Here is a 13204-nt window from a genome sequence, read left to right on the forward strand (position 1 = left end):
ACACTGTAAATACAAAACATACCCATAACTGTGGGAAGTACTTGTATGAACAATGAACTTGATATTGCTCATGTTGCATTGGAAGTTATCTCAGTTACAACTGAATTTTCTAGACTGTTACCAATGAAATGGAAAAGAAAAATGAGGCAAAATAAACAATTTGACTTGGGAGCAATAGTCTATGAAAAGATCACTTCGTTGTTTTTTTTTTAAGAGGACAAGGATCTTAATTAAATTGATGAACTGTTTCCTATGCAGGAGTAGCCCAAACAAGGAAGAAAAACAGTACTGTATTTCCAGTTGTCTTCACAGAGCAGTAATTACGGTCTACATTAACCTTTACCATTCAGAAGCTAACCTATGAGCACTCTGGTTCTTCATTAAAATCAGTTTTAAAAAAACTTCTGTCATTATTTATGAACCTTCAGGTTATGCATGAACTTTCCTGAGGTCCAGATCAAGAGAAGCTTATTAGCTCCCAGACTTCACCCAGCCTACAAGGTTCAAATTTTACATCCTCAAAACTTTTTGCCCCAGCCCCTTGACATTTTCCCTAAGCCCATTTGAAATGGTGATGTGTATATTGTATATTGTGCATTTCTTTGGCCCTCATTTGGGTACATCTTCTCACTCAACACTGTAAAGTCAAAAGAAAGTTGCAAACCCCACTGCATAAACAGGCTTTTACGCAAACACAAAAGACAACTTTAGCAAATTGCCTAAGTAAGGAAAGCATTTGTTACAGACTGTGGGTTAGTATGTATTTTAGTAGCCCTTCAGGTCTTCAGATGAACAAACCTTAATTAGAACTTAGATTTTGAAAAATGTGTTTTTAATTCAATTGAATCAAACTCTTTCTGTGCATTGCTGGTAACACACACAGCTGACTTGAGCCTACTTGAAAAATCAGGGGACAGGACAGAGTGCTGGAAAAAGATCAGGAGAACCATTCTGAGTTTGGTCTTTTAAACAAAGACATTGAGACATTTGAGATCCTCTGACCATTTTTGACCATCTTATGGTGATTTAGGAAAAAATCAAACGAGAAATCCTTTCCATTTTTCTTGCCTCTCTTCTTCCCCATGTTCACTTAGAAATGTCTACTCAGTGGAAAATATTATGGGCTGTTTAAGCCTGTCAAGAAACCATATCAATTAATAGCATAATAGTCTTATCATATATTTTTCTTATTATACACTAAAGCTTTATGGCAGAATTCTTGTGGATGTACTTCTTGTAGATAATGATTTATAGTATATAGTAACCTGAAGGCATTTATAAAATCTAAGTCTGCTCCCTTTCTGCCTTCTAAGAAGGAGGAATTTTAACAGGGAATCAGACTTTTATGCCTTTTTTTTTTTTTTTTAAATTTTGTTAAAACCAGGCTGATATTTGAAGGATTCTTATTAAAAAAAAAAAAAAAAGGCAAAAAGCTTTTAAAACTGAAAGGGCACATTTGGAAACTACACAAGTAAACTGTCATTATCTATATGTTAGGGCAACTTGTACTTCACAGTCCTTGCTGTCTACTTGCTGTGCAAACTGCTCAGGAGCAGAAGAAACCATAAGCTGCAGGAGCCAATCTGCCACTGTTGTCTGTTTATGTAGTCTGATAGAATTTACATAGGCTGGCAGACAAAATTGCCCTTTGCATGCTTTGTCTCCAGGGGAATTTGGAAGTATGTCCAAGTTTAATAACATAATGATAATCACACAATACACTAAGCACAAACAGCAGATTTTCCAAGGGCCTTTTCTGAGTAAGTTAAATCTGCGGACAAACAGAAAATACAGATAATACTTAAAAGAAAAGGAAAAGCAACCCATTTATGCATCAAAGTTAAAGTGGGTCACTCTGCAATGTAAAGCACATTTTTAGTGGATATAAATTTAGCAGCTCTCTGCAGCATTATGCATGACAGCAGTCTTGTGATATTTCAAGTACAGAACAGGTCCCTGGAGACACCATGTAATTTATAGTGGACTAATCATAATAAACTGCAGCAGGCAGAAAAGGAGCTGAGTCCAATGAAATCAGGAATGTTGGTCTGTTTGTCTTATAGGAATGTTGTGTTGAAGATCTAACTCACCTGAGATCACACAGGAACAATGGGGAGGTTGGTTTGTTGGGTGGGGAAAAAAAGCGCCAAAATGCAAGATCTCTTTGTGTTTCAGAGTAAGAACTCAGAAGAAAGCAAACACATAGAAAGGAGCACTATACACTTCTTGAGCAGAGCAATAACAAGCAACCCTTTCCTCCCAGTGCCCAGCGAGTGCCTGGTGCTGTCTGTGCTGGCAAAGCTTTACAACAAAATCCAGTGGGACCTGCAGGGCCAAGGCTCTGCCTTCCTAAGCTGTGCTGCACATTCATTGGGCCCCAGCTGCCTACAAAGGCATCTTTATTTTTGACATACCTGGTACTTCATTATTTCACAGAGTCCTTGCAGGCAGATTGAGGAGTCTGTTTGCTCTGTCCATACCCAGCAACCTGCACAGAGAAGGAGAAATGAGCAGATGAAAGGCGCTCTTTTCCAGAACTCAAGGGCATGTTTAGCATGCCCATTTAGGGCAGGGATCTACACACTTTACATTTACTGAAAGTTTTGGTTAACCCATTGCTTTTCAAGGCCTGTATTGTATTGTTACACCTAGAGAAAATGTATGGATTTGGATGCTGGACTTCATTTCATTGGCACCAGGAGCTATTACCTCCTATTGCTTTCCTGTAAGCAATCTGAAACAGGAAAAACCAGGTGATGGATGGCTGGACTGCAGTTAAAACAGGGAGACATGCCATGCCAGAGGAGCACTGGTGTTTACTTTGAAATCTTAGAGCATGAGGGGGAAAATAACCTTTGCTTTTCATCTGCCTGTCCCTTCCAATTTTTTTGTTTCTTCCTTTTGAATATTTTTGTCTGGATCTCATATAAAGGGTTTTTTCCCCCCTCTCTTTCTCTCATCCTTAATTAGTTTGAATGTCAAACCTGTTCAGTAATCGTTTTGGGTAATAAGGAAGGCAAATAAATAATACTTAACCTTTCTTAGAGAAATCTAGAGACCCTTCCAAAACCAATTAAGGCTTGTATTATTCACTGGAATTAGCCAAGGTCTTCATGCTAAATTTCCAAACTTGTGTAAGAAAGAAAATGCTAAAATTAACGGTGAGGGAGGAGGAAGAAAAAATTTGTCCTTCCTACAGTCTTAAACCCTTCTAATTTTAAAGTATGTTATGAGTGGGAGAAAAAAGAAGAAAATAAATTAGGCAATGCAGTTTGCACTTCTTTGCTGCTTGGGAGGACGGGAGGGAATTAGCTGGATTTCCCCACACTGGGGTTCTTTTTCTTCTTTCCCTTTTTCTTTCCAGTGATTTTTTTTTTCTGTCTGTTTGACACAAAGCTAGCCCTCAGATATCTTTTGAATGATGACTAACAACAACAACAATAAAAAAGCCTCAATCTTTCATAACCTAAAATGCAGAAGCACATCAAAACCAACTCAATTTGTCTGCAAAACCTGCAGATAAATCTTGCTGTCTGACATGGAGGTTTCGATCTGTTTATTATCCACGTTCCTTCTCTTGTCAATGTCTTCCCACCTGAAGAAACAATTTCCTTGCATGACACGGAAGTGGAGATATGACCCTCAGCAAAGGGACTGTACTGATCCTACCACGACTGAATCAGCTTTTGTGCCATGGGTTTATCACTGCACATCTTGCCCTTTTTGCTGCTGTCAAAGAGCATATGACAGGACTCCATCCCCTGCCACCTGCAGGACATTGCCCTCCTGGGCTTGCCTGTGATGTCTCTCCACATACCTTCAAGAGAATCAGTGCCAGAAAATTCCAAGAAAAGGTTGAAGATTAAAGCTTGACATGATCAGTCAGACTCTTCAGAAAAGATCTTTGGAAAGGTTTAACAAGGAGAACTCAAAGGTCACAGTCCAGTTTCACGGGGGCTCAGAAAGCAGCAGAGCACAGAGGTATCAAGCAAGCTGGGAACTGAGTCCGTGTGACCACCCACACCACAGATACACACACATCTCCACTCAGGGACCACTGGGAAACTAAAGAGCACCAAAACTGAAATGGGCACAGTCCCCAGGATTTGGTTTTTAAAGCATTTGTAAGGGAGCCCAAGCAGCCTCTGCTTCTTGGCTGTATCCTTTCTAAAGCAGAGTTGTTTAAAGCAGTGGTCTCAGCTGGAAGCCTGCCCTGAGCCATTGAGTGCCCAAATGAATGCAGTCTGTCAGCTCTGACAATCTGTCACAAAGGGCAAAAAATACTTTTGTTCCAGGAATAAGATGTATTCAAAAGTTTTACCCTGACATTGAAACAAACACTACTTCTCTCCCCAGAAACCTGCCTGGGCCAGTCTCAGCCAAGGCAAGCGTATCTCCTTTTGTACAAGAAATTTTCATCACCTGAATATCCAACTCCCATTTCTCACATAACCACCTTTTTTTTTAAATTTTTCACTTGCCTGGACTCATCCGAACACCATAATAAATCAGTCATTCCAAACATCCCTCAAGAATAACAAGCATTACAAATTAATAATGTCATGCTGGTCATTAATTTTGATAACCAAAGAATTTGGGTTGCTGAACATACTTGCTATGTAGCTGTAGTATTACATTCCTTTAATATGCAGCAGTTACAATGTGCTCGATGCCAGGGCCCATTATTTCACTGGTTCACAGCTGCTCAGTGTTTGACAGATGCATAATTTCATTCTTTAACATGCTGATTTTTCTTTTATTAGTTAAGAACTGTGATGTTAGATAATTTTTGCCACGTTTTGTTAATTTTAGATTATAAAGATATATTCAACAGTACAATTTCCCAATAAGAAGTTGCTATTAAGGTTTCTAATTTGCAATCAAGTAAATTGAATGAGGGAGAGGCCACGTTACACAAGTCATGAAGTGTTAAAGCTCAGAATAAAGGAAATAAATTATTCAAATACTCTATAGTACTAGTCTGATTTTTGTGCCAGTGAATTTGATAGAACACCTGTTAGGATGTGATAACATTAATCACATTCATAGATACAGACAGGTGTAATGGTAGATAGAAAATTTTGTTTTGGAAATTATATTCACCAATTAATATAAATATTTTTAGACTCCAAAATAATAAACCAGTCTAAAGTTGAAATATTTGCTTCCTAGCTTGTAACAATCTCTGAAAATAAGGGCCAACAGTAAATCACAGAGTTGTAACAAAGCAACTGTGCTATTTAAGTGTTTTTTCTGAACTTGCATCTCCTGTTCAGAAGCTTCAGAGGAAGATGTGGTATTTTAAAGAGGGAAGGCATGAAGTTGGACTTGAGCTTTCTTTAACAGTCTGGAATATTTTACCTCTCATGTGCCATGTCTCCTGACACAGCATCCTGCACCCAGCAGCTCCTCACCTCAGTGCAGTTGTGAGACTCCCAGCTCTTCTCCTCTCCAAGCTCTGCTGTCTCTGCAGAACTGCTGTTCTTCATCCCAGCAAAGTGAGACACAACAGATCCCTCATCAGAGCAGTGCTCTTGTGGAGGTGCTACAGAGAGCAGCCAGGTGCAGAACTTCAAAAGGAATTACCAACTGCTGTCTGCATTTCCAAACAAAAATGAGGATCTGACAGCTTTAGCCTTTGGCAGCCTTTTGTCTGATGGCCATTTGTCCCCTTTTCTGATGCTCCATCTGCTCCCTTGGCTGGATCAACCAAAGAATCACCTCTGGGTGTGTACAGCTAAAGCTGCCAGTAAATCCAGTTGTATCACCCATGGACCAATACCTGGGGTTTGGAAACACAACCATGGGTTCCCTTTCATTAGATCTGGGATGGCAGAGAACAAGAAAAACTGGTAGACATGAACTGTCTCTCAGCACAGCAAGCAAACAAGTGGGTAAGTCTTGAATCTATGTAGGGCTCAAGATCCTCAAAGACAGAAAGCAGCAAGAATAGACCTGTATTAGTGAACATTTTCCATTTTGGGAGCACAAGAAGAGCCCCAGTTTCTGATCCCTGTGACTGCCTGTACAAAGCACTGAGCAGAACGAGCACAGCAATGCATCCTGCTCTCACAACCACTCCCAACTGCTCTGTCCTCTGCTCTGCTCATCTGGAATGGTTTCTTACGCAACAGAACTACTCCAACAGAAAAATCTGCTAAATCCACCATCCCCAAAGGAGCAAAAATTTGGTCATCCAGGATCTCTCCTGTTTGATGGTAAGTAAAAGGAGAAAGGAATGGAACTTGGGACTTCCCTATCTGAAGTCCACATAGTCAGATTTAAGACTGTTTATACATCTATTTTTCTGTAGGAGGACATACCCTGCCACCAGGAACAGCCCCACCATCAGTGGAAGGAGGACCCCAGAACTGAGGAGCAGTGCCAGGCTCACAAAAACTGGCTCTGACCAGGCCTTACTGAACAGATTTTCAGCTGCTGCCCCTCCTCTCAGCACTGTCTTAGGGAGCAGCACCAGGATCTCCCTGGACACTGCTCATGTTCCAGACACTGCCCTGCCCCGAGTGCAGCCCAGGCACAGGAGCTCCGTGTTCCAGCTGCCCCTTCCCATGGGACACCTCCACTGAGGTGCCTCAGAGCCCATCTCCCTGCCCCCTTCTGACCCAAACTCACCGACACTCGCTTTAGAGGGAACTGTCAGATCCTGCAGCTCTGGGGAAAGATCCTGCCCAACAGAACACAACTACATATACATATTTTAGGTTTTCTTTATTTATATTTTTTAATTCAAGAATTACACACTAGCCAACATTATTATATATTTACATGCTGAAACTGGCTGCAATAATTTTAAATTCAAGAAAATATCTCTTATGTGCTACTCATTTACAATCATCATTTTACTACCTCATATATCCCAGAGGTTAGCAGTCCTTTTGAGAAAGACATGAAGATCTGATGCAATGATATCCACTAGTATTTTGCATTTTCTAGCCATTGGAAAATGTGCATTATGTGCATATAAGAAAGGCTACAAGGTCATTAGTAAGGCTGATGATTACTACATTATGAAATAAAAAGTACTAAGTAAAAAAAAGATAAATCAGAATTGTGCAAAGACAGTACTAACAGAACCATTTAAACACCCATGCAAATAAAAACGTGAAACAAGTCAAATCATAAGCAGTTTGTCAGAATTAATCATGTTTCAAATGTTCTTTTTGTCTTCAACTTAAAGTAACAGGACAGACCACAAACAATACAGCCTGGTGAGGATCTGCCAAACGACAGCAACAGTGAAAACATACAAAATGCTATCAAATTGGAATAGATGACCTCATGTCTGAAAAACATTAAAAAAATACAACCCTTAGTATGAAAGTAGAGGTGAGATTTTTAATCATTTAAGTTTCATTTTTTCTCAAAGCACTTACAAAGAAAATAATTTTATACTTATGAAATGTTAGTGTTGCATATACTTGTAGAGATGATCTATTTCAATTTTATATAATGGATATTTAAATTATTACTATTTTTACAAAGTAGAACAGGGCAGTCTTTTTGATCATCAACATTCCATTTGCTTCTTAAAAATTTAGACAAAGTTCCTAGTGCATTTTATTAAGCTTTACCTTTGGTGTTAAGCAGTGACTTATTAGATTTCCCTTTTAAACAATTTCTGGAGAGAAGATTCTTTGGCTTTGGGGGACTTTGCTATCTAACGACAGTCAAACTTTTTTTTTTTTTTAAAGAAAAATAGAAGTCTACTATTAGATACCATAAGAGATACAGATTTCAGAGACAGACAGAGCAATATGCAGCTTCTGCAATGAAATCACCACCAGCTCAGTTCTCACTTACCCTGGATCCTTCACCTCTCCATCCCTGGAGCAACACTGAGGTGCCCCATGGCAAGTGAAAACCAGGCCCTTTATTCAGTGCTGATCCCAGTTCTGAGTCCAAGCTACTTCTGCTGCCTGAACACTGTAACCATCCAAGAGAGACAACTGTGCCAGCAGGAACATTGCCACCATGGCTATTTTACACCACAGCACTTTCTGTACTATTTTATATCTGGAGTCCAAATCTGTTTATGCAAAAGGGTGTTTAAATTACTCTGCTAGAGCACTGCAATTCTTGTACTTAGTAAAAAAAAGTCACTAAACAAATACTGTATCTATCGACTGCTCATTTACAGCTTATTTAATTATTTACATAATTTAGGACACATTAACCTAAACCATAAGTAGAATTAGCTTTTTGCCTTACCATAAAGTACAAATTAGAAGTTAAAAATGTTTAAGAAATCTGATAATATTTACACACGTTCAGCTTAAGTTATGGTTGCTCACAATGGATGTTCTATGTACACATAGCAAAATGTTATGATCACTACTGATATAGTATTGTACCCTGGCCATCCCACCCTAGATTATTTTCTAGAAATAGTTACTATTTTTGCCTCTTTTTTTCTTGGTTCCCTAAGGAATTGGTTGCTTTTGAAAACTTACTAGTGGACAATGCTCTTATAAAAAGAGAGAAGAAATAGGCAAGCAATGTGAGGACTAGTCTAGTTCCAGATGCAGGAGGTACAGTACTGTCACCACCAATGGTGCAATGCTCCAGACAAACCTAAGCATTGAGCTGCTGATCTAGAAATGCCCAGTTACCCTGTAGAGTAAGTTGTTTGGTTTTTTGAAATACATGAATCTCTTTTTGTCAAAAATATATTCGTACACTGGTTGATGGTAGAAACAAAACTAGTATTAGCTTATTCCTTTAACACACCAAGATATGAAAGGGTGTGCATATATATACTCCTCTGTGTATATATACACACGTGTGTCCATACAGACAGGCAGGAATGTCCATATGCACAGACAGTTGGATAATGTTTAACATCCTTTCACTTGTGTTTACTACTGTGTTACAGAACTGCAACACAGTCTGATAATTATAGAGAAAATTAACTGAGGTTTAATTTTAATGCATATTTTTCTGAAATAAAGAGGGTATTTTCCCCAGGTGTAAGACCACCACTCATTTTCTCTATGCATTGTGCTTTTGTACCTTACAGATTTCATGTCCTTTTTGTTAGGATGTAAGAACTCTCTGAAGAACACTGTGACATGCTGTGATCTAACACTCTGTTTTCCTCCCCTGGGAATGAGAAAAGAAATGGTCACAATGTCATTGCTTGAGTCTTTCTTCCCAGTCACTGAACTGCGATAGGATAGAAACATAACATTCCTTATGCAAACACAGAAACATGTTGCATGAATTTTCAGTTCTGAAAATGTGTATCACTTACTAGCAGTCATGTACAGTATATATTTACAGATTGATCTCAAATATTTCATTAAAACTGTGCCATGTTATAGTCATAATTCACCCATGAATTTCACAAAGATGAAAAACACCTTATTTGCTGGCTATTATGTCTAATAGGACGATAAAATGTGCAACTATAATTATATTACAAGTTTTATCTAAATTATTCACTTTGATATTTTGTTTATTGAAACTAAGAACAATTAACACGATTAAAAAGATCTAGAATATTAATTTTCGGTCAATTCTAAAATAAAAACAAATTTATTCTAGTTTACCTGGAGGGGAGCACACGTAGCAAACCCCATATCTCGTATGTCGACAGAATTTCTCCCTTTCACTCAAGCACCTCGGGAGAGGAGTAAGGGCTCACCCTGGGCTCAAGTTCCCTTTTCCTTGGACAGGGCCTCACCAGCCTTCCTCACCCCCACTCTTTATATCACAGTGTTAAGCCTTGGTACAAAATGATAGAATCCTTCTCTTTTACTAATTTTTATACATCACATTAATAGCCAGAAGGACATAGGAAAAGCAAAAGTGCTCCTTCCCCCCAGATAATTTATCTTTCCTAGAGACACCTGAGCAGAAACCAAACATTTTCTTTCACTCTCTGAACAGCAACATCAGAGAGTGTTATGGCTTGTTCTGGAGCTTCAGTAAGAGAATGTGCAGTTCCAGGGGTCGATCTCTGTGGGTCTGGTAACAGCTGGAGCAAACCAGGGCAGAGAGTCAGCAATTCCCTGTAAGGTCTTGGATTTGCTGGTACCAACCCCAGGCAGGCTGGGAGCTCCCTGCAGTCACACTCTGCTTCTGGGAAGTAGAACAGCAGTCAGCAGCAATTTCAGAAGCGAAAGAAAAACCTTTACGGAGGAATACTATTATACTGCTTTTATTTAGGGTTATTAGTACCATTTTTAAAGAACAGACCTTGAAGAGAAATACTGAATTTTGCTGTGGTTCCATTTCTTAGAACTGGGAAAAAATTGCAGTGTGATTCACAGCTAGCAGTTGAAATTCCAAGTGCATCTACAAAGGTTATTGCGTCGTGCGTGAAATGCAGTCAGAGGTTAAGCGTGAACAAAGTGCCAAACCCTGACTGGCAGAGTGAATCCCATGGTGAGTCTGTCCCTAGTGCAGAGTCTGAACCTGGAGGCAGCACGTGAACGTCCACACAAGTTCCTGCCACGGAGTGGGGATGGCAAATCCCAGCTCAGGCTCAGAAACCGTCCCCTCCCATTTGAAGCAGAAATAAGCACATGAGATGCTCAAAACAAAGTCAGAAAATTGGCCTATTAGTTCCCAGAACTATTCTCTTCCTATCACTGTCATTCATTGACAATCAGGGAAAAAAAATCCTCAGAAACTTGTAAGAAAATTATTCTTTTAAAGAACAAAAAATTAAAAGAAAATATTTTATGAAAAATATTCTCAAGATATATTTCTCTCCTTAAAAAACCCTTTATTATCTAGTTTCTTTCAAAGATTTGTACAGATAAGAGGTAGTATGGATGCAAAAGATGTGCCTTTTGCTTCTTGAAACATCATGTGTTGAATAATATCAGGGGATCTGATTTAGTAAAAGCCATGAAGAATTTATACTTTTTATACAGTTCTTTTGATTCATTAAAGAAAATGAATTTTCATTAGAGTTCTTTTTTCATTAAAGAAAATGTCCCACAGTGGAATAAATTACTAAATTATTTTTGTCTACATTATTTTTTGTCTATTCTATTTCATCTGTAAAAGGTTCTATGGAATGAAAAAAACCCCAACCTTTTATTTCAAATGGTTGCCTAAAGAAAAACTGAAATTTGCCAGTTTTTCAATGGAAGTCATCCTAAACAGGAAACACTCAAGAGTGAATTAAACTCTTAAAGTCATTGCTACCAATTTCTTTCCCTTAAAACAGTGCATTAAGGAAAACTAAAAGTGAAATGGTATTGCCTAATCCAGACTGAGAAAATACCCTGTCAGTAGTTCTTGTATGGAAATACATCTGCTGGGATCTTTACTTCTGGAAGAACTACAACACCTTTAACCAACAGCAGCAGGAATAACGCTGGAAAGATGCAAACTTGGAAGAAATCACACAACTCCACACGACTATTTGAGACTAAGGTCCAACTGCCAACACTCCTTTGCACAGTGCAATACATGGATGTGTACACACACACACTTCTCTGTAATGCAGCCTTTCCTCTCCTTGCCCCCGGACTCTGTAATCGCTCTCGAGCTCTACCTGCCCTAGAGAAAGGCAGGGCACCCCTGGTTTCCTTCAGCCATCTACAGAATTACTATTTGGGCAACCAATTTTGGCACTTTCCCCAATCCAGCCCAGCAGAATATTTATCTACCCCTTCATCACTGATGCATTTTTACCCTGTTGCTACATTCCTCTATTGATCACAACTGTGGTCACTGTGAGTGTAAGTTTATGTTCTCTCTTTAAATACAAACAAAACTAGTGCTTCTCGCTTCAGCTTCTGTGCAAACACCCAACCCTAAAATTATCAGTCAAAGGTTTAATTCTTTCAATAAATAAAAGGAAATACCTGAATGTGGTTGGGAAACCTCTGACCATCATCATCTTGGAAAGATGATAGGCACTACTTGTTTTCAAGTTTACACATTTGAAAAGTAAAGTGTGTATGTTCTATAAGCGTGACAACAACTTAGTACACCCTTTGCAGTGTAGATGCATACCTCAGATATGCAGTTTCCCTGGGAATGGCATGTACTGCTGTTGAAATTCAAACTTGTTTCTCAAATGCTGCTCTATAATTTGTAGCACTAAACTGAAAAAAGGACCAAAAAAATAAAAAGGGAGTGAGGGACAATGAGACAGAAATTAGTTTCAAAATCCAATTTGCCTTCACATCAAAATGCACTTATATTTTGATAGGGGGATATGTCCATACCGCAACTTAACATATACACGGTTTAGCAGAGACAACCAAAACGTTATAAAAACAGACCATAGAGTGGGCCAGCAACTAAGGTGTTTTAAAGTAACTTTTTGTCCTGAAGAGAATTTTTCTAAGTCCCACTTTTGGCTGTACAACCGATTTGAAGAGAAATCCAGTTCTTGCTTCCTGTGTGGCTTTGTTTCTTAGTTCACATAGTAAAGCCAATAGACAATATTGAAGAAGGAAAAAACCACGGGGAAGAAGATGCGGGACCACCGATCTATGGCATTGACATCAGTCAAGTCAGGGATGGTGATTTTCAGCTGCGAGGCCCTCCTCCGTAGCCGGCTCTTCTTCTGTGCCACGTGTCTCTCCAGGGCGTTGCGGCCGAAGCTGTGCCGGGGCAGCCCGGCCTTGCGGTACTGGATGCTGGAGGTGTCGTAGGCCAGCATGGTGCTCCGGGGGTCTCCCAGCCCCATCACGGCCTCCGAGGCAGCCATCTCGTTCTTAATCTCTAGTGTGCTCAACAAAATGTTTTCGTGCGGGTCCATCTGCAAAAAACAGGAGAGCAGGGTCAGCGGAGCGGCGAGGAAGCCCCACCGATGCCAGCTGAAGCCATGCTGGGAGGGGCGAGATCTAACCCCGCTGACTACGGCTGAAGGACTTCAAGCATTCACTGCCATTTACCAGGGAACTCAAGTAGCAACAGGGCCAGTGTAGGACAGTGCAATAAAGGGCATTTCCCCAGACTCACATTTAGCGAGCACGAGCTGGAAATGAAGTACACACTCAGCTCCTGAAGGTGGGATTCTGGGAAGGGTATCTGGGCAAAAAATGGAACTTTCCAGGGGTTTTGAAGGGAAATCAAAGGGAAAAGGGTCTGCTTTGTTTCGGTTTCTCTTCCTTCAAATGAAAGCTTCTGCTCTGACATAAACTTCCAGTACTCTCGAGGTCTCTCTGTCTCTCTGAACAAGGCACAGAGCACTGCACAAGTGAATGCATTTTCC

The 13204-nt window shown here is 39.7% G+C and overlaps 1 protein-coding gene across 3 annotated transcripts in view; it reads right to left on the reverse strand.

The window, feature by feature from the left end:
* Nucleotides 1–6710: 6710 nt before the first annotated feature.
* GABRB2 (gamma-aminobutyric acid type A receptor subunit beta2) overlaps nucleotides 6711–13204 on the reverse strand; it is a 123770-nt gene continuing 117276 nt past the window's right edge. For all 3 annotated transcript variants that reach the window (XM_050312462.1, XM_050312460.1, XM_050312461.1), the window contains one exon: nucleotides 6711–12748. In XM_050312462.1, the coding sequence (XP_050168419.1) occupies nucleotides 12401–12748 (348 nt within the window). In that variant the 3' untranslated portion in view covers nucleotides 6711–12400. The remainder of the gene's footprint in view (nucleotides 12749–13204) is intronic.

This window comes from Myiozetetes cayanensis, unplaced genomic scaffold (assembly GCF_022539395.1).
Source record: "Myiozetetes cayanensis isolate MyiCay16 unplaced genomic scaffold, myiCay2020 scf17, whole genome shotgun sequence".
Taxonomy (NCBI): domain Eukaryota; kingdom Metazoa; phylum Chordata; class Aves; order Passeriformes; family Tyrannidae; genus Myiozetetes; species Myiozetetes cayanensis.